The sequence below is a fragment of the Scyliorhinus canicula genome, chromosome 9, assembly GCF_902713615.1.
Source record: "Scyliorhinus canicula chromosome 9, sScyCan1.1, whole genome shotgun sequence".
Classification (NCBI taxonomy): domain Eukaryota; kingdom Metazoa; phylum Chordata; class Chondrichthyes; order Carcharhiniformes; family Scyliorhinidae; genus Scyliorhinus; species Scyliorhinus canicula.
Genome location: NC_052154.1, coordinates 131402064 through 131424457, shown reverse-complemented (window position 1 = coordinate 131424457; position 22394 = coordinate 131402064). Strand labels below are relative to the sequence as shown.

The 22394-nt window shown below is 47.2% G+C and overlaps 1 protein-coding gene across 1 annotated transcript in view; it reads left to right on the top strand.

The window, feature by feature from the left end:
* The window catches only part of ddb1 (damage-specific DNA binding protein 1), a 181695-nt gene that overhangs the window by 15652 nt on the left and 143649 nt on the right, over positions 1-22394 (top strand). The window contains exon 5 of the mRNA XM_038807595.1: positions 20634-20748. Coding sequence (XP_038663523.1) covers positions 20634-20748 — 115 coding nt within the window. The remainder of the gene's footprint in view (positions 1-20633; positions 20749-22394) is intronic.

The following is a 22394-nucleotide window of genomic DNA, read 5'->3' as shown; positions in this document are numbered from 1 at the left end:
GAAGTTCATCTGCAGGTGCCTGCCCAATTGGTCAACTTGTCAATGTCCCTCTGAAGTTGCTCAGCGTCATCCTCACAATTCACTGTTCTCCTAGCTTGGTATCATCTGCAGATTTAGAGATTTTGCTCTCAGCACGCACTTTTAAATCAGAAAAAGCAAGAGTCATAGAATCATAGAATTTACAGTGCAGAAGGAGGCCATTCAGCCCATCGAGCCTGCACAGCCCTTGGAAAGGGCATCCTACCAAAGCCCACTCCTCCACCCTATCCCCGTAACCCAGTAACTCTATCTACCCTTTTTGCACACTATTTTGGACGCAATTTATCATGGCCAATTCCCCTAACCTGCACATCTTTGGCCTGTGGGAGGAAACTGGAGCAGCCGGAGGAAACCCACGCAGACACTGGGAGAACATGCAGACTCCGCACAGACAGTGACCCAAGTCGGGATCGAACCTGGGACCCTGGAGCGGTGAAGCAATTGTGCTAGCCACTATGCTACTGTGCTGCCCAACACTGTTCCCTGGGGAACACCACTTTCGACTTGTCTCCAGTCTGAAAAATGCCCATCTATATCTACCCTCGGTTTCCAATCTCTTGGCCAACCTTTAATCCAAGCTGTCAAGGACCCATCAATCCCAAATGTTTTTAATTTGCTAACCAACCTGCCATGTGACACTATTTCAAGTGCTTTCTGGAAATTCAAATATACAACATCCATGGCACTACCTTCAAATTCAGCCTGATACCTCACTTTTATCTATGTTGAAATCTTTGCCAATAATGTATCCATTTTACAAGTTTATTCATGTCTTGTACTTTGCTACAGTCCTCAGTACTGTGCCCCCCAGCAACCCTAGAATTTGGTGTGTCATCCCAAAATTCAGTAATTGTTTTTGATTCTAACATCCTGACCATTAACATAATTTTTGAACAACAGGTGATCATAGCACTGATCACTGTGAAAAACCACTTCCCATTTTCTGCCAATCTAAATAACTTCTCATTGCCCCTACTCTGTTTTCTGTCTTGAAGTAGCTATCTATCCATTCTGCTGCTTTTCCTCAACTCTGCATTCTGGGACCTAATTCATGAGTATTTTATTGGAGCCCCTTTGAAAGTCTAGATAAATTGCTGCCTACTCTCTGTTACCTCTTCAGAAAATGTGATGAGGTTGGCCAAGCAAAACCCCCTTTTGAAATCAATGTTGACGACTCGTTATTGTATTTTGGTTTCCAGATGTTCTTTTCTTAAGGATTCCATTGTTGTTTTCTACTGTCAACATTAAACTGATGGCTTTGTTGTTACCTGAAATATACTGTCTCCTTTAAATATAGATATCATTTTAGCTACCTGGTAATCACTGCAGCATAGTGGTCAGCACTATGACTTCACAGCACCTGTGCACCAGGTTCGATTCCTGGTTTGGGTCACTGTCTGTGGAATCAGCATGTTCTCCCCGTGTCTGCGTGGGTTTCCTCCGGGCGCTCCGGTTTCCCCCCACAAGTCCTGAAAAACGTGTTATTAGGTAATTTGGACATTCTTAATTCTCCCTATGTGTACCCGAACAGGCGTCAGAATGGCGTCTAGGGGCTTTTCACAGTAACTTCATTGCAGTGTTAATGTAAGCCTACTTGTGACAATAAAGATTATTATTTTTTTTTTGCACTATACCTTTCTCCAATGAATTATTAAAAATATGTAGGAATGCCCCTGCTAACTCTTCCCCTAGATCATTCTAACATGAAATCCATCTGGACACTGACTTGATTTGCTTTGATTAGTCTATTTGTTGCAGCTCGTGTTTGAAATGCAGTTGTTTCACCTCTAATCTCAATCAATTGTCATGTCAACAGTTCCTGGTGAATACTGAAGCAAAGTAATTATTTTAATACTTGTCATTTCTCTACCATTACCTGTGATATTATACTGTCCGTCATTGAGTGGCCTTATTCTGATCTCGACTTTCCTTTTATTAATTTATGGGCTTGTAATATATTTTCGCTATTTTATTTTATGTTCCTTAGTTAATGTTTACCCTCCAGATGGTTTTTTTCACTTATCAACTATTTTTTAATATTCTCCTTTCATGCTCTCTCCCCTGCTGTCCATGCACTAAAAACAAAGGGTGATTACATAGACTTTCTGAAGCACATTCAGATAAGAGGATAATCAGATAGTGGCAAAGTACAGATTTGCACTTATTTTAACATTTGTTGGCAATCTTATTCAGAGATGTACTGGATGGGAAATGAAAAAAAAATCTTTGTAGTTGGAGGTATTGTGTTGAGATTGAGGTGAAGACCAGTTATACCGCAGAATGGGCTGGGTGGCCTCCTTCTGCACTGTAACATTTACTGAAAGCAAAGTTATAAAGTGTTGAAATTTGTGATAACTTTTTTTCACATTTTTGTAGTTTTCTTCATTTCACTGACTTTGGTTTTTGTCCAGCATTATTGTAAGTTAGAGGGGACACACATTCTCGTCCTTTCCATGGGATCTCAGCCCTGCAGGGTCAGTTTTATTTACGGAACTTCCCCATTTCTCTGCATACACTTTTTGCATCGTTAGCAAGCAGGTGACATCATCCTGCGTAATGTGGTTCTCCATAACTCACTGCAGTAATGTGTGGGAAAGCAGTATTGTGTTTATTTTTCTCGCTGTTTTGAGAGCTGGATAGGCTATGACCAATTCAGAGACGTGGCAACTTTTTAAATGTAAATTTAAAGTACCCAAGTAATTTTCTTTCTAATAAAGGGGCCAATCCTTTGGGTTGTGGGAGTGAGACCCATGCAAACATGGGGAGAATGTGCAAACTCTACACAGAGTGACCCAGGGCTGCGATCGAACTCATGTCCTCGTCACCTAACTTGCCAACTTACTGATAAATTTTTAAGATTCCTTTTTTGTTTGAAAATATTTTTGTTAGTTCATAATTTACAAAGCAAATCAAAACTGACACATGTATCAACACCAGAAACAATTCCAGCCAACAACTGTTTTTTCAAAAAAAGTATTTCTATTAAGGTTTAGCAGAATTTTTCATAATAAAACAGTAGTAACTATAATAACAAAACAAACTGGAGTGAACATTAACATAGTGCCAAAAAGAGAATATACAATAACAATTAAATAGACATTACCCCACGCAACCCAGTCTTCCCACACCATCCCAATGAAGCACTCACACCCCCCCCTCCTCCGCCCCCACGGATTGCTGCTGACATTTTAATTTTCCCCAAGAAAATCGACAAACGGCTGCCACCTCTGAGAGAACCCTAGCGTAGACGCTCTTAAGGCAAACTTTATTTTCTCAAGGCTGAGAAACCCAGCCATGTCGGTAACCCAAGTTTGTACTCACAGGGGTTTTCGAGTTCCTCCACATTAATAAAATTAGTCTCCAGGCTACTAGGGAGGCAAAGGCCTCTTTCGCCCCCTGAACTCCCAGGTCTTCTGTCACTCCAAAGATTGCTATCTCTGGACTCGGCACCACCCGTGTGTTAAGCACCTTGGACATTGCCCTCGCGAACCCTTGCCAGAACTCTCTAAGCTCTGGGCATGCCCAAAACATGTGGACATGGTTTGCAGGGCTGCCCTTGCACCTCATACAACTGTCTTCTCCCCCAAAAAGCTTGCTCATTCTCGCTGCTGTCATGTGTGCCTGGTGGACCACCTTAAATTGAATTAGACTGAGCCTGGCACATGAGGAGGAATTAACCCTGCCCAGGACCTCTGCCCACAGACCCGCTTCCAACTTCTCACCTAGCTCCTCCTCCCACTTGCCCGTGAGCTCCTCCACTTGGGTTTCCTCCGCTTCCTGTAGTTCCTGGTAGATAGCCAACACCCTCCCTTCCCCCACCCAGGTGCCGGAGACCACCCTGTCCTGTAGCCTCAGATCCGCAGTGTCGCTACCACCACCGGACTTCCCACACAAAGCCTGGAATGATCCTACTCACCCGCTTAAAAAAGGCCTTGGGGATGAAGATGGGGAGGCACTGAAAGGCAGACACAAATCTGTGGAGGACAGTCATTTTCACGGTCTGCACCCTCCCTGCCAGTGATAGCGGGAGCATGTCCCACCTTTTAAAGTCCCCTTCCATTTGCTCCACCAACCGGGTCAGGTTGAGCCTGTGCAGGGCATCCCATTTCCTGGCCACCTGTGTACCCAGGTAACAAAAACTTTTCTCTACCATCCTGAGCAGCAGCTCTTTCAGTCTCTCCTCCTGCCCCTTGGCCTGGATCACAAACAACTCACTCTTTCCCATGTTCAGTTTGTACCCTGAAAAACTACCAAAATCCCTCAGGATCCGCAGAACCTCCTCCAGCCCCTCCACGGGGTCCAAAATGTACAGGAGCAAATCATCCGCGTATCGCGAGACCCGATGTTCCAACCGCCCCCCCGGACCAGTCCCCGCCAGTTCCTCGAGGCTCTCAGTGCCATAGCTAGTGGTTCTATAGCTAGGGCAAATAGTAATGGGGCGAGGGGACACCCCTGCCTCGTTCCCCAGTGAAGCTCGAAGTACCCCGACCTCAGCCGGTTTGTACATACACTTGCTACAGGCACCTGGTACAGCAATTTCACCCAGCCAAAAAAGCCCTCACCAAACCCGAACCTCCCCAGCGTTTCCCAGAGATACTCCCACTCCACCCAGTCAAAGGCTTTCTCTGCACCCATCGCTGTTACCACCTCCGCCTCTCCTCCCTCTGAGGGCATCATAATAATATTCAAAAGTCTCTGGACATTAGTATTGAGTTGTCTGCCTTAAACAAACCCAGTCTGGTCTTCCTCTATCGCCCCTGAGACGCAATCCTCAATTCTTGTGGCCAGAATCTTAGCTAGCAATTTGGCATCCATGTTTGAAAGCGAAATCGGCCTGTATGACCCGCAATGTTCCGGGTTCTTCCCTCGTTTAAGAATGAGTGAGATCAAATCCTGTGACATTGTTGGGGGAAGGTTCCTTTCTCTCTAGCCTCATTGAAGGTCCTCATCAGGAGTGGGCTCAATATTTCCGAAGATTTCTTACCGAATTTCGCCTGGTAACCGTCCAGCCCCGGTGCTTTACCCGATTGCATGCCCTCTATACCCTTGACAATCTCCTCCAATTCAATCGGGGACCCCAGCCCCTCCACCAGGTCCTCTTCCACCGTTGGAAACTTCAACTGGTCCAAAAATTGCCTCATCTCTTCTGTCCCGTTGGGGGCTCCGACTCGTATAGTTTACTATAGAATTCCTTAACGACTCCGTTCACCCCCCCCGGATGCAAGACCGTGTTACCCTCCTTATTCTTTACTCCCCGATTTCCCTGGCCGCCTTCCTCTTTCGCAGTTGGTGTGCCAGCATTCTACTCGCTTTCTCTCCATATTCATAGACTGCCCCCCTTGCCTTCCTCAGCTGTGCTACTGCTTTCCCTGTGGTCAGCAGTTCAAACTCCACCTGCAGACTCCGCCGCTCCCTCAGTAGCCCCGCCTCGGGGGGCCTCCACGCATCTCCTGTCCACTCGGAGTATCACCTCCACCAGTCTCTCCCTCTTGGCTCTTTCTCTCTTTTCCCTATGGGATCGAATTGAGATGAGTTCCCCTCTGACAACTGCCTTCAGAGCCTCCAAGACCGTTGCCGCTGCTATCTCACCCGTATCGTTTGTTTCCAGGTAATCCTGAATGTTCCGCCCTCAAACCTCTTTGTCTGCCAGCAGCCCCACATCCAGTCTCCAGAGTGGGCGCTGCCCTCTCTCCTCACCTAAGCCGCAGGTCCACCCAGTGCGGGGCATGGTCCGAGACTGTGATTGCTGAGTATTCTGTCCCCGCCACCTTTGGGATTAATGCCCTGCTCAAGACAAAAGTCTATGGGCGAATAAACCTTATTCCAGCCAACAATTGTAACAATCCCCCCTGTAATGAAAATAGAACCCAAACAACACCCCCCTCCACACCTAACACTGACCAATTCCATAAAGTGCAATATGAACAGATGCCACCTGCTGTAGAGCCCCTCAATCAACTTCCTCACAGTGAGCCTGACCTTCTCGAGGTACAGAAACTCCCATCAAGTTACCTAGCCACACTGAGTTACCTGCCTCCAACTGAGCAGAATGCGCTGCCGAGCAATCAATAAGGCGAATGCCAGGGCACCCCCGCACTCTCAACTCCAGCTAGTCTGGCATATAGCTACTAATGGACAAAACTCTAAATCAACATTCAGGATTGCTGCTGTGGTGCTAAAAAAAGACCCACCAAAAAAACACCAATTTGGCACAGGACCAGAACATGTGATACACAGGCCCTCTCAAACACTGCTCGCACCTATCCTCAACCCCTGCAAAAAATTGACTCATCCTGGCCTTGGTGAGGTGCGCCCTAAACACCACCTTGAGCTGCATCAAACTCAACCTCGCACAGTATGATGTAGCCGTCACCTTGTGGAGGGACTCGCTCCACACCACATCCAAGATGGGTCCCGGCTCCTCCTCTCACTTGACCTTCACCTCTTCCACCGAAAACTCTCTTCTCCCATATATCGTCCATATACCATCCCTCCAGAAACAAATCCCTCATCCTCTCTAGTGCTTTAGCTTTCCATCCCCCAAGTGTGGCATTACTTTTTGCCAGCTCAAACAAATGAGTCCTACGGATAGGGACCCATCTTGATACTGCCCTCAACTTAAAATGCTGAAGGAGTTGCCATTGTATTTTCAAAATGAAGACGACCACCACGTTCAAAGAATCTGTCGCTGGAGTAAATGGCAGCAACCCAATTGCCAGCGCCTCCAAGCTGGATCCTTTTTTTACAACCTCAGCTCCATCTGCCCCTATGGAGGAACGAGGCCTGGATAGAGTGCACTTGGAGGGAAAAACTAGAACCAGAGGACACATGGGGCTGGTTTAGCACAGTGGGCTAAAGAGCTGGCTTGTAATGCTGAACAAGGCCAGCAGCGCGGGTTCAATTCCCGTACTGGCTCCCCGAACAGGCGCCGGAATATGGCGACTAGGCTTCATTGAAACCTACTTGTGGCAATAGGCGATTATTATATTATAATTATCATATTATTACACCATCTCAGACTAAAGGGACGATCCTTTGAGATGAGGAGGAATTTCTTCAGCCAGAAGGTGGTGAATCTGTGGAACTCTTTACCGCAGAAGGCTGTGGTGGTCAAATCACTGAGTGTATTTAAAACAGAGATGGATAGGTTCTTGATTAATAAGGGGATCAGGGGTTTATGGGGTGAAGGTAGGAAAATGGGGATGAGAAAATATCAGCCATGATTGAATGGCGGAGCAGACTCGATGGGCCGGGTGGCCTAATTCCCCCCGGGAGGCATTGAAATAGAAACACATTGCAGCAAGGTCTTCATCTTAATGGATTGAACCTTGCCTCACAACGACAATGGAAGGCTGTCCCACCTTTGTAGATTTGCCTTGACCCTACCCATTGGGCTAGTGCAATTCAATTTGCGAAGCCGTGCCCAAACCCAAGCCGCCTGGTACCCCAGATATCGGAAACTAGTCCCAGCCTGGGTGACTTCAACTCTGCTCCTTCCACCGAAGGGTTAACCACAAAATAATCGCTCTTCCCAACGTTTAGTTTATACCCCGAAAAGGAGCCGGACCTTTTGAATATACTCATGATATCCCACACAACTGGCCCCTGATCCACTGCATAAAGCAGAAGGTTGTATACATACAGTGTTGTACTCTGACCCTCACTGTTCCTCTTCATTTATCCGAGGCCCACAAAGCGATAGCCAATGGCTCGATCGCCAATGCAAACAAAAGGGGAGACCTAGGACTTTGTATAACAGTCGCACCCAGGACTCAGTCCAAATTTCTCCAGGGCCGCAGTAAGATCGCTCCATTCTTATCAAATGCTTTTGTTTGAAAATATTTTTATTATGTTTTTAACATTTTATATAAAATATAAATCAAAACAACAAATCATGTATCAACACCCTCAACAAACCCCAACTGACCAAAAACCGAACCCCCACCCCCACTAACACCTAACAATGAACTAGATCCTTAAAATGCAATATAAACGGATGCCATCTCCAATAGAACCTATCAATTGCTCCCTTCACCGTGAACTTAACCTTCTCGAGATACAAAAACTCCCATTAAATCACCCAGCCATGCTGCAGCACTGGGAGGTGCAGCCTGCCTCCAACTCAACAGGATCCGTCGCCGAGCCAACTCAACAGGATCCGTTGCCGAGCCAGCAATGAAAACCAAAGCGTCCACCATCAACCCCCCCGTCCTCTATTCTGGCTGGTCTGACACCCCAAATAGCACTTCTAGTGGGCTGGACTCATAATCGCATTTACAATTGCTGATATGGTGCTTAAAAAAAAAAGGCCTCCAAAAACCCACCAACTTTGGGCAGGACCAGAACATGCTTATGGTTCGCAGGCCCCCTTGAGCATCGCTCACACCTACCTTCAACCCCCTCAAAAAAGTGACTCATTCTGGCCTTGGTGAGATGCGCTCTGAACACCTAAGTTGTATCAGACTTGACCTTGCACAGAATGATGTACCATTCATCCTATGGAGAGACTCGCTCCATACCTTCCCCAAAATGGAGCACAGCTCCTCTTCCTACCTAGCCTTTTACTCCTCCACCGATATCTGCTTTTCCCCCATGATCCGTCCCATGTATCCCAGACGTGCTGCCCTCTTCCGACCCCGCACATAACAATTCTCTCCAGCAAAGAAGACTGCGGTGTCACTGGGAATGCCGAGAACACTCGCCGGATCCAATCACATACCTGAACATTTCCATCCCACCGAGGCCTACCATATCCCTCGGCTCCTCCCAATCAGAAAACCGACCCTCCAAAAATAAGTGCTCCAGCCTCTTACTGTTACCTCCAATTTGGCATCAGTTTCCCTCTGCTGATACAAATGGTTCCAACAGATAGAGGACCGCCCCCCAAAAAAAAATTGAAATGCTGACGAATCTGTCGCTGTGTCTGGAGTGTAGAGATGAGCACCGGATTCGACAAATACTTAGCTGGAGTGAACAGCAGCATAGCTGTCACCAGCACCTCCAGGCACGACTCCTTGGATGACCATGACTGCAGATGGGAGTGTCCATCCAGCACCTTCTCTACATTGGTCGACCAATGCTAAAGCAATAGGTTTGGCAGCTCCAGCAGCCCCGCCTGTCTCTCCCTCTGCAAAACCACCCTCCATGCTGCCTCACAGAGCTGAGGACCCGGGTTCAGTCCTGGCCCCGGGAGTTTGTACATTCTCCCTGTGACTGCGTGGGTCTTATCCCCACAACCTAAAACGTTGTGCAGGGTAAGTGAATTTGCCATGCTAAAATTGCGCCTTAATTGTGGGAAAAAAAAAGAATAGGGTACTCTAAATTTATTTTTTAAAAACCCTCCGAAATCCAAGGTGGCTGCCCTGCCCATATACATCCTGTCATGAGCACCACCAGACTCTTGAAAAAACGCTTAAGGCAGAAAGACCAGAAGGCACTGAAACACGAATCTTGGCAAGATATTCACCATAATTACCTACACCCAGCCCATCAGAGTTAGTGTAAAGCTGTCCCATCTCTGCAAATCTGCCCTCTCCCTACTCGCCAAATTATTAAAGTTCAGCTTGCCACCTGAAGCCCCAGATAGCGAAAGCTAGTCTCTTCCCAAAATTCAATTTATAATCTGGAAATGAATTGAAACTGTCTAATATCTCCCGTCACCGTCCCAGGATCCCTTACAACAAAGGTCATCAGCGTATCCTGTGCTCAACTCTATTCCTCTCTTTCAGGAGGAGGCCATTCAGCCCTTTGAGCCAGGAAGAAGCCATTGGGCCCTTCGAGACTGCTCCATGAGTCTTTATGATCATGGCTGATCATCACGTTCAATACCCTGATCCAGCCTTCCCCCATATCCCTTGGTCCCACTAGCCCCAAGAGGTGTATCTTTAAAAAAAAAAATACATTTAGAGTACCAAATTAAGGGCTAATTTAGCGTGGCCAATCCACCTACACTGCACATCTTTGTGTTGTGGGGGTGAAACCCATGCAAACACGGGGAGCCAAGAGGTATATCTAATTCCTCCTTGAAATTACACAGCATTTTGTCCTCAACTACTTTCTGTGGTAGTGAATTCCACAGATTCACCATTCCTTAGGTTAAGAAATTTCTTCAAGGGCAGCACGATGGCGCAGTGGTTAGCATTGCTGCCTACGGCGCTGAGGACCCGGGTTCGAATCCCGGCTCTGGGTCACTGTCCGTGAGGAGTTTGCACATTCTCCCCATGTCTGTGTGGGTTTCACCCCCACAATCCAAAAATGTGCAGGATAGGTGGATTGGCCACGCTAAATTGCCCCTTAATTGGAAAAAATAATTGGGTACTCTAAATTTATTTTTAAAAAAAAGAAATTTCTCCTCGCTTCAGTCCAAAAGTTTTACCCCATATCCTCAAACTATGATCCCTAGTATTGGACTCCCCCCATCGTCAGGAACATTCTTTCTGAATGTACCCTGTCTAATCCTATTAGAATTTTGTAAGTATCAATGAGATCCCCTCTCACTCTTCGAAACTCCAATGAATATAATCCTAACGTGCTTAGTCTCTCCTGATTTAATAATAATAATCGCTTATTGTCACAAGTAGACTTCAATGAAGTTACTGTGAAAAGACCCGAGGCTCCACATTCCGGCGCCTGTTAGGGGAGACCGGTACGGGAATTGAACCCGCGCTGCTGGCATTGTTCTGCATTGCAAGCCAGCTATTTAGCCCTGTGCTAAACCAGCCCCATGTATATGATATGATAGTCTTGCTATCCCAGGAATCAGCCTGGTCAACCTTCGTACTCCCTTCATAGCAAGAACATCCTTCCTCGGATAAGGGCACCAAAACTGCACACAATACTCCAGGTGTGGCCTTACCAATGCACTATACAATTGCAGTAAAACCTCTCTAGTCCTATACTCCAATCTTCTCGCTATGTAGGCCACATACCTTTTGCCTTCTTTACTGCCTGCTATACCTATGCGCTTACTTTCAGCGACTGATGCCGAGCATTCACCTCTCAATTTACACCCATTCAAATAATCTGCCTTTCTATTTTTGCTACCAAAGTGGACAACCTCACATTTATCCACATTATGTTGCATCTGCCATGCATGTGCCCACTCACTCAGCCTGGCCAAAACCCACTGAAGTATCTCTGCATCCTTCTCACTGCTCACCTTCCCACCCAACTTTATATCATCTGCAATTTTGAGATAATACATTTAGTTCCCTCGTCCAAATCATTAATATATAATGTGAACAGTTGGGTCCTAGCACAGATGCCTGTGGTACTACACTACTCACTGCCTGCCAATCGGAAAAATAACTATTTATTCCAATTTTTTGCTTCTTGTCTGCTAAACTGCTTTCTATCCATTTCAAGATGCTTCCCATAATTTCATGAGCTTTAACGTTACATATTAATCTGCAGTGCAAAACCTTGTCGAAAGCCTGGTCAACTTTACTAGTTATACCGTCAAAGAATTCTAGCAGATTTCTTCACATGATTTTCCTTTTATAAATCTGTGCTGACTTTGTCTGATTACACCACTGCTTTCCAAATGCTGTGCTATGAAATCCTTGATGATTGATTCCAGCAGCTTCCCTACTACTGACGTTGCGTTCATTGGTCTATAGTTCCCATTTTTTCTGTACCCCCCTTTTTGAATAGCGAGGTTACATCCACTACCCTCCAATCTGTAGGAACCATTCCAGAGTCCAAAGAATTTTGGAAAACGACCACCAATGAATCTGCTATTTCTTGGACCATTTCCTGAAGTACACTGGGATGAAGATTATCAGACTGTGGAGATTTGTTTGTCTTCAATCCCATTATTTCCCCAAAACCATTTCTTCACTCATACTAATTTCCTTCAGCTCCTCACTAAAACTTGTATTTCTCCGAACTTCTGGTAGATTATTCATGTCTTCCTTTGAATGTGAAGCCAAGCTAAGTACAAATTTAGTTCTTTAGCCATTTCTTTGTTCCTTGTCATGAATTTCCCTGTTTCTGACTGTAAGGGGCCTACATTAGTTTTTATCAATCTTTTTTCTTTTTTTAATAAATGTTTGTTATTGGGTTTTTGAACAAAGTATATTTGCCGTTATGTACACAGAATAAAATATAGGTATATATATATATGTGTTCCTGTAGATGCCAAATTTGTTATTGTTTACCAGGCCCTCCTTCCGGCTATCCTTCCCTTGCACCCCCTTCCCTTGCACCCCCCCCCCCCCCCCTCTGGTTCACCTCTATTGTTCCCTGTCTCCTCCCTCTTTACCCCCCTCCCCTTCTCCTGTGGTTCGCCTTTCTTTTCTCTTAGAGCATAGAACACAGAACATAGAAAAATACAGCACAGAACAGGCCATTCGGCCCACGATGTTGTGCCGAACTTTTGTCCTAGATTAAGAACAAATTAATCTACACCCCATCATTTTACCGTAATCCATGTACTTATCCAATAGCCGCTTGAAGGTCTCTAATGTTTCCGACTCCACTACTTCCACAGGCAGTGCATTCAACGCCCCCACTACACTGGGTAAAGAACCTACCTCTGACATCCCCCCTATATCTTCCACCATTCACCTTAAATGTATGTCCCCTTGTAATGAAATGAAAATCGCTTATTGTCACGAGTAGGCTTCAATGAAGTTACTGTGAAAAGCCCCTAGTCGCCACATTCCGGCGCCTGTCCGGGGAGGCTGGTACGGGAACCGAACCGTGCTGCTGGCCTGCTTGGTCTGCTTTAAAAGCCAGCGATTTAGCTGAGTGAGCTAAACCAACCCCTGGTTTAATGGTTTGTTCCACCCGGGGAAAAAGTCTCGACTGTCTACTCTATCTATTCCCCTGATCATCTTATAAACCTCTATCAAGTCGCCCCTCATCCTTCTCCGTTCTAATGGGAAAAGGCCGAGCACCCTCAGCCTTTCCTCGTAAGACCTACTCTCCATTCCAGGCACCATCTTGGTAAATCTCCTTTGCACCTTTTCCAAAGCTTCCACATCCTTCCTAAAATGAGGTGACCAGAACTGCACACACTACTCCAAATGTGGCCTTACCAAGGTTTCATACAGCTGCATCATCACCTCACGGTTCTTAAATTCAATCCCTCTGCTAATGAATGCTAGCACACCATAGGCCTTCTTCACAGCTCTATCCACTTGAGTGGCAACTTTCAAAGATCTATGAACATAGACCCCAAGACCTCTCTGCTCCTCCACATTGCCAAGAACCCTACCGTTAACCCTGTATTCCGCATTCAGATTTGTCCTTCCAAAATGGACAACCTCACACTTGTCAGGGTTAAACTCCATCTGCCACTTTTCAGCCCGGCTCTGCATCCTATCTATGTCTCTTTGCAGCCGACAACAGCCCTCCTCACTATCCACAACTCCACCAATCTTCGTATCGTCTGCAAATTTCCTGACCCACCGTTCAACTCCCTCATCCAAGTCATTCTTGAAAATCACAAACAGCAGAGGACCCAGAACTGACCCCTGCAGTATGCCACTGGTAACTGGGCTCCAGGCTGAATATTTACCATCCACCACCACTCTCTGACTTCTATTGGTTAGCCAGTTCGCTATCCAACTGGCCAAATTCCCCACTATCCCATGCCTCTTTACCTTCTGCATAAGCCTACCATGGGGAACCTTATCAAATGCCTTACTAAAATCCATGTACACCACATCCACTGCTTTACCTTCATCAACGTGCTTGGTCACCTCCTCAAAGAATTCAATATGACTTGAGGCAAGATCTACCCCTCACAGATCGTGTTGACTATCCCTAATCAAGCAGTGTCTTTCCAGATGCTCAGAAATCCTATCCCTCAGTACCCTTTCCATTACTTGGGGCAGCACGGTAGCATGGTGGTTAGCATAAATGCTTCCCAGCTCCAGGGTCCCAGGTTCGATTCCCGGCTGGGTCACTGTCTGTGCGGAGTCTGCACGTCCTCCGGAGTCTGCACGTCCTCCCCGTGTGTGCGTGGGTTTCCTCCGGGTGCTCCGGTTTCCTCTCACAGTCCAAAGATGTGCGGGTTAGGTGGATTGGCCATACAAAATTGCCCGTAATGTCCTAAAAAGTAAGGTTAAGGCGGGGGGGGGGTTGTTGGGTTACGAGTATAGGGTGGATACGTGGGTAGGGTGATCATTGCTCGGCACAACATCGAGGGCCGAAGGGCCTCTTCTGTGCTGTACTGTTCTATGTTCTATGTACTTTGCCTACCACCGAAGTGAGACTAACTGGCCTGCAATTCCTAGGATTATCCCTATTCCCTTTTTTGAACAAGGGCACAACTTCACCACTCGCCAATCCACTGGTACCACCCCTGTTGACAATGAGGACGAAAAGATCATTGCCAACGGCTCTGCAATTTCATCTCTTGCTTCCCATAGAATCCTTGGATATATCCCGTCAGGCCCGGGGGACTTGTCTATCCTCAAGTTTTTCAAAATGGCCAACACATCTTCCTTCCTAACAAGTATCTCCTCGAGCTTACCAGTCTGTTTCACACTGTCCTCTCCAACAATATGGCCCCTCTCATTTGTAAATACTGAAGAAAAGTACTCGTTCAAGACCTCTCCTATCTCTTCTGACTCAATACACAATCTCCTGCTACTGTCCTTGATCAGACCCACCCTCGCTCTAGTCATTCTCATATTTCTCACATATGTGTAAAAGGCCTTGGGGGTTTTCCTTGATTCTACCTGCCAAAGATTTTTCATGCCCTCTCTTAGCTCTCCTAATCCCTTTCTTGAGTTCCCTTCTGGCTATCTTGTATCCCTCAAGCACCCTGTCTGAACCTTGTTTCCTCAGCCTTACATAAGTATCCTCCTTCCTCTTACCAAGACATTCAACCTCTCTTGTCAACCATGGTTCCCTCATTCGACCATCTCTTCCCTGCCTGACAGAGACATGCATATCAAGGACACGTAGTATCTGTTCCTTGAACAAGTTCCACATTTCAATTGTATCCTTCCCTGACAGCCTATGTTCCCAACGTATGTATTTCAGTTCTTGCCTGACAGCATTGTATTTACCCTTCCTCCAATTGTAAACCTTGCCCTGTTGCATGCACCTATCCCTCTCCATTACTAAAGTGAAAGTCACAGAATTGTGGTCACTATCTCCAAAATGCTCTCCCACTAACAAATCTATCACTTGCCATGGTTCATTACCAAGTACCAAATCCAATATGGCCTCCCCTCTGGTCGGACAACTACATACTGTGTTAGAAAAGCTTCCTGGACACACTGCACAAACACCACCCCATCCAAACTATTTGATCTAAAGAGTTTCCACTCGATATTTGGGAAGTTGAAGTCACCCATGACTACTACCCAGTGACTTCTGCACCTTTCCAAAATCTGTTTCCCAATCTGTTCCTCCACATCTTTGCTGCTATTGGGGGGCCTATAGAAAACTCCTAACAAGGTGACTGCTCCTTTCCTATTTCTGACTTCAACCCATACTACCTCAGTCGGCAGATCCTCCTCGAACTGCCTTTCTGCAGCTGTTATACTATCTCTAATTAATAATGCAACACCCACACCTCTTTTACCACCCTCTCTAATCTTATTGAAACATCTATAACCAGAAACCTCCAACAACCATTTCTGCCCCTCTTCTATCCAAGTTTCCGTGATGGCCACCAAATTGAAGTCCCAAGTACCAATCCATGCCTTAAGTTCACCCACCTTATTCCTGATGCTTCTTGGGTTGAAGTATACACACTTCAACCCATCTCCGTGCCTGCTCGTACTCTCCTTTGTCAGTGTTTCCTTCCCCACTGCCTCACTACACGCTTTGACGTCCTGAACATCGGCTACCTTAGTTGCTGGACTAAAAGTCCGGTTCCCATTCCCCTGCCAAATTAGTTTAAACCTTCTCGAAGAGTACTAGAAAACCTCCCTCCCAGGATATTGGTGCCCTTCTGGTTTGGATGCAACCCATCCTGCTTGTACAGGTCCCACCTTCCCCAGAATGCGCTCCAATTATCCAAATACCTGAAGCCATCCCTCCTACACCATTCCTGCAGCCACGTGTTCAAGTACACTCTCTCCCTGTTCCTAGCCTCGCTATCACGTGGCACCGGCAACAACCGGAGATGACAACTCTGTCCTGGCTTTTTTATTAAAAGACAATTTTATTGAAGTATTTTTTGGCTTTGTAAACAGTAACAATATACATTAGTGTGCAAATACCAATTACAAAAACATAGTGCAAATAACAGTTCCTCTCTCGTAAATAGACCCGCATATTCCCCCCTCCCACCCACCCACTCTACACTATTCTACCCTCACCCCCGACGATTAGTTCCCCGCGAAGAAGTCAATGAATGGTTGCCACCTCCGGGCGAACCCCGATAGTGATCCTCGTAAGGCGAACTTGATTTTTTCCAAGCAGAGAAAGCTTGCCATGTCCGACAGCTATTCTTTGGTCTTTGGGGGCTTTGAGTCCCTCCAGGCCAACAGTATTCGTCGCCGGGCTACCAGGGAAGCAAAGGCCTCAACATCGGCCTCTATCCCCGGCCTCTATCCCCTCCTGGACGCCCGGGTCCTCCGACACCCCAAAAATCGCCACCTCTGGACTCATCGCCAACCTTGTTTTCAGTACCCGGGATATGACGTCCGCAAATCCCTGCCAGTATCCCCTGAGTTTTGGACACGCCCAGAATATGTGGACATGGTTCGCTGGTCTTCCCCCATATCTAGCACACTTGTCCTCCAGCCCAAAGAATTTGCTCATCCGGACCACCGTCATGTGGGCCTGGTGAACTACCTTGAACTGAATCAGGCTGAGCCTGGCACATGTTGCGGTTGCATTTACCCTCCTCAGAGCGTCTGCCCATACGCCTCCCTCCAACTCCCCACCAAGCTCCTCGTCCCACTTGAGTTTCAGTTCCTCAGTCCCCGTGTCCTCCGCTCCCATAAGCGCCTTATAAATATCCGAGACTCTCCCCTCTCCTACCTCACCCCTGGAAACTATCCTGTCCTGGATCCCCCTTGGTGGAAGGCGTGGAAAGGACGGGACCTGTCTACATACGAAATCCCGCACCTGTAAGCACCGAAAGTCATTCCCCTCGCCAGCCCGAACTTCTCCACCAGCACCCTCATGTTTGCGAAGCTCCCTTCCAGGAACAAGTCGCCCATCCTTCCCGCCACGCTCGAAACCCGCCGTCCATCTTCCCCGGGACAAATCGGTGGTTGTCACATATTGGGGACCAGACTGACACTCCCACTTCCCCCGCATGCTTCCTCCATTGGCCCCAAATCCGCAAAGCTGCCACCACTATAGGGCTGGTGGAATACCTGGCCGGTGGGAGCGGCAGAGGAGCCGTGACCAGGGCTGCCAAGGTGGTGCCCCTGCATGAAGCCGCCTCCACCCGCTCCCAAACCGACCCCGTACCCACCATCCATTTCCTTATCATGACTATGTTAGCTACCCAGTAGTAGTTGCAACGCCAGTCCCCCCTCGCTACGGTTCTGTTCCAGCATCCCCCTCTTTACCCGCGGGGACTTCCCCGCCCAAACAAATCCCTGGATGATTTTATTGATTCTTTTAAAGAAGGACCGCGGAATGAAAATATGGAGACACTAAGAAATAAACAGGAATCTCGGGAGGATCGTCATCTTCACCGTCTGTACTCTCCCCGCCAGTGACAGCGGGAGCGCATCCCACCTCCGAAACGCGCTCCTCATTTGCTCCACCAGCTTAGACAGGTTCAACTTATGCATCTTGCCCCAGTCAAGCGCCACTTGTATCCTTAAATACCTAAAACTTTCCCCAACCAGCCTAAACGGTAGCTCCCTCAGCCTATTCTCCTGACCCCTCGCCTGCACCACAAACATCTCGCTTTTTGCCATGTTCAACTTGTAGCACGAAATTCCCCTCGGATTTCCATAATCCCTTCCATCCCCTTACTGCTCTCCGAGCAATTGCCAACGGTTCTATGGCCAACGGAAACAGCAATGGTGAGAGGGGGCATCCTTGTCTTGTCCCCGCGGGTCTGTTCTGGCTTTTAACTTCCAGCCTAACTCCCGAAACTCGTTTATTATATCCACACTCCTTATCCTACCTACGTTGTTGGTACCAATGTGCACCACGACTTCTGGTTGCTCCCCCTCCCCCTTAACGATCCTGAAGACACGATCTGAGACATCCCTGGCACCCAGGAGGCAACGTACCTTCCGGGAGTCTGAGCCCCAGAGCCAGACTCATTGCCTGACACCTGGCTGCTAGGGCCTTCCCCCGGTAGGTTATCCCCCCAACAGCATCCAAAACGATATACTTGTTTTGAAGGGGAATGGCCACGAGGGATCCCTGCACTATCTGCCTGTTCGTTTTCTTTCCCCTGACTGTAACCCAGCTACTCTTGTCCTGTACCTTGGATGTGGCTACCTCCCTGTAACTCTTGTCTATTACCCCCTCTGCCTCCCGGATTCGAAGTTCATCCAGCTCCAGTTCCCTAACACGGTCTCTGAGGTGCTGGAGTTGGGCGCAATTCCCACAGGTATAGTCAGCGGGGACACCGGTGGTATCCCTCATCACCCACATCCTACAAGAGGAGCATGCAACTGCCCTAGCCTCCATCCCCTCTTACCTTACAGAATACAGCTGCACTGTGGACCAACTGGAACTCCGCCCTCCGACTCTGCTCCCAGTCAGCTGTACTCTCTGTAAACTCCCGGCTCTCTTCACGCGCTGAGGAAATGTAAGAAATGAAATGAAAGGAGCACCTTGCTCCCTCTTCACCTAACTCCCTCAGTCACCAAACTCTCACTATAGCACTCAAATGCACCCAAATTCAGCACTCAGTGCAAACAAAGCCTGCACTGTAACTAGCTCAGATTTATACTGTGACTCGAGCCTCTGAACACTGGCCTAATCCAATTAACTAATTAACAAGCTCCAGTTGCAAGTAGAACTGTTGTTTAAAGCTGATTGAAAATTCACCTCTTAGGTTTAGCTGTCATGCCCCACTCACGCCTTGGCTGCTTACTTTCCGCTGATTCTTGGCTACCTGGCTATTCTTCTGCTTGTTCTTTGGCCACAAACAGGTCCCGGAACAATTAGGTGAATGGCTCCCATGTTCTGTGGCAGCCGTTCTCTGACCCTCAGATGGCAAGTTTGATTTTCTCCATTTGGAGAGATTCTGAGAGGTCGGACAGCCAGTCTGCAGCTTTGGGTGGTGCTGTTGACCGCCAGCCGAACTCGATTTTTCTCTCTTTGTATACATATAGAAATATTTACCTAGCAATCTTCCTCAAACCCCAACAGAACAAAAACAACAAAGAGGCATAAATACACTGCACAAACACCCCCTTGGCAGACACACAGTCTTCCTCAGACTGGCCCAAGCTTCATCTCCTTGTTGAAGGCCTCCGCCATCTCCTGCGTGTTGAAATCTTTTGAGCCTATTGTGACCCACAATCGCGCCAGTTACACCACACAAAACCGCACATTTTACTATAAAACTCTTGCTATAAAACACTGCCGTTGCCATGCTGAAGCCGCACATCTTTTCGCCAACTCCGTCCCAATGTCCTGATATATCCGCACCGTATGCCAGTCAATTTTCTGGACCTTTTTCAACCACTCCAAGACCCTCCTTCCTTTGATAGCAGTGAAAGCGATAATCACCACCTGGGGTCGCTTCTGACTGAGCGCCCAATGAGCTCTATCCAACTGTGGAGGGGAGAACAACTCACCCCCTCCCACCAGCCGAGGAACATGGCCGAAAAATACTCAGTCACTTTGAGCCCTGCACTCCTTCTGGCAGCCCCACCAGCCTGAGGTTCAACCGTCTTGACCTGTTCTCAAGATCCTCCACTTTATAATAAAAAATAAATAAATAAAAACAATTCCAGTTAAGGGGCAATTCAATTTGACCAATCCACCAACCCTGCACATCTTTTGGGTTATGGGCATGAGACCCATACAGAGTCTGGAAGAATGTGCAAACTCCACATGGACAGTGACCCTGGGCCGGGATCGAACCTGGATCTTCGGCGCCGTGAGGCAGCTGTACTAACTGCGCCATCGTGCCGCCCTAGCTCTTCCACTTTTAACCTTGGGCCTTTGTTGCTATCTGCCACAAGCAGCAATTCTGTTTTCAGTGAGACAAACCAATCCTCATGCAAGGCCTCCTCCACACCGTTCAATGTCTCACCTTGCGCTTTCACCACATTCGAGGTTTTTACAAGCTGTTCGTGAATCGGGCTCAAAGCCGTCTCAACAATGGCTTTAAATGAGTCCTTTATCGTTTTGCCATGCTGCTCGAACTGCCGATCCACCTGTTTGCTAAATTCTTCCAGTTCTGCCGCCAATGCAATGTAATGGGCTGGCAGTCATCTCTCTCCTTTAAATTCTTTTGAAGCGCTACCCTCCTGACCCTTCTTCACACTGGGCTTCTTTGTTGACATTTCCAATGTTTGCTTCCATCGTGCGAGACTACACCAGAACAACTGGTGTTTTGACATCAAAATTCCCTGAAAAAAACGGATAAAAGGGATCAAAAACAAAGACCCTGCTGGGAGCCATTTTACGTGCTCTTACATGATGTCACCGGAAATCCCTAAGATTCCTTTTCAAACTTTCTATACTCTTAGGATCCCCAGGGACGTCATGTAAAGACCTATGAAGTATCTTTGCGAGAGAAAGAATTTAACAAAGGGCCCTGGAAACAGGAAAATATGGAGGCTGAGGCATCAATGGTCATTGCAGGTTGGTTTCTTACCTTTTTTAAAATAAAAGACCTTGGTACTGTTTTAATTTAATCATTTATGCTCAACAGGTTTGTCGAGTGAAGGCAATGCAGCTGAGAGACCAGTAATTTTTATCAAATTACAGTAAAGGGAACAGATGCACTGTTCAAAATTGATAACTGCACCAAAACACTTAATTTAAGATACCTATGCAGTTGCCCAGTAAAGGTATCAAACATTGAAATATACAGGCTGCTCATGACAAAGAAAATTTAGAGAAATCACCGATTGTGAGTCTACATAAATACATAGAAGATAGGAGCAGGAGAAGGCCTTTTGGCCCGTGGAGCCTGCTCCGCCATTCATCACGATCATGGCTGATTATCCAACTCAGTAGCCTAATCCTGCTTTCTCCTCATAGCCTTTGATCTCATTCTCCCTAAGTGCTATATCTAGCCGCCTCTTGAATACATTCAAAGTTTTAGCATCAACTACTTCCTGTGGTAAGGAATTCCACAGGATCACCACTCTTTGTGTGAAGAAATGTCTCCTTATCTCTGTCTGAAATGGTTTACCCATAATCCTCCGACTGTGACTGGTGGGTGTGTTCTGGACACACCCACCTTTGGTAACATCTTCCCTGCATCTACCCAGCACAGGGCAGCACGGTACCATAGTGGTTAGCACAATTGCTTCACAGCTCCAAGGTCCCAGTTTCGGTTCCCGGCTGGGTCACTGTCTCTGCGGAGTCTGCACGTTCTCCCTGTGTGTACGTAGGTTTCCTCCGGGTGCTCCGGTTTCCTCCCACAGTCCAAAGATGTGCAGGTTAGGTGGATTGGCCATGCTAAATTGCCCTTAGTGTCCACAATTGCCCTTAGTATTGGGTGAGGTTATTGGGTTATGGGGATAGGGTGGAGGTGTGGGATTGGGTATGGTGCTCTTTCCAAGAGTCGGTGCAGACTTGATGGGCCGAATCACCATCTTCTGCACTGTAAATTCTATGATACCCGGTCTAGGCCTGTTAAAATTTTAAGTTTCTATGAGATTTCCCCCCTCATTCTTCTGAACTCCAACGAGAACCTAGTCAATCTCTCCTCGTGTGACACTCCCGCCCTGGAATCAGCCTGGTAAACTTTTGCTGCACTCCCTCGAGAGCAAGAACATCCTTCCTCCGAGAAGGAGACCAAAACTGCGCACAATACTCCAGATGTGGCCTTGCCAAGGCCCTGTATAATTGCAGCAACACATCCCTGCTTCTATACTCAAAGCCTCTCGCAATGAAGGCCAACATACCATTGGCCTTCTTTACAGTCTGCTGCACCTGCATGCTTGCCTTCAGCGACTGGTACACAAGGACCCCAGGTCCCGCTGCACACTCCCGTCTCCCAATTTACAACCATTCAGGTAGTCATCTGCCTTCCTGTTTTTGCTTCCAAAGTGAATAACCTCACACTTATCCGAACGATATTGCACCTGCTATTGATTTGCCACTCGCCCAACCTGTCCAGATAATGCTTTAGGATTCCTGCATCCTTGTCACAATTCACCCTCCCACCTAACTTGGTATCATCTTCAAACTTTTGAGATGTTACATTTTGTTCCCTCAACCAAATCATTAATATACATTGTGAATAGCTGGGGTCCCAGCACCGATCCCTTTGGTAC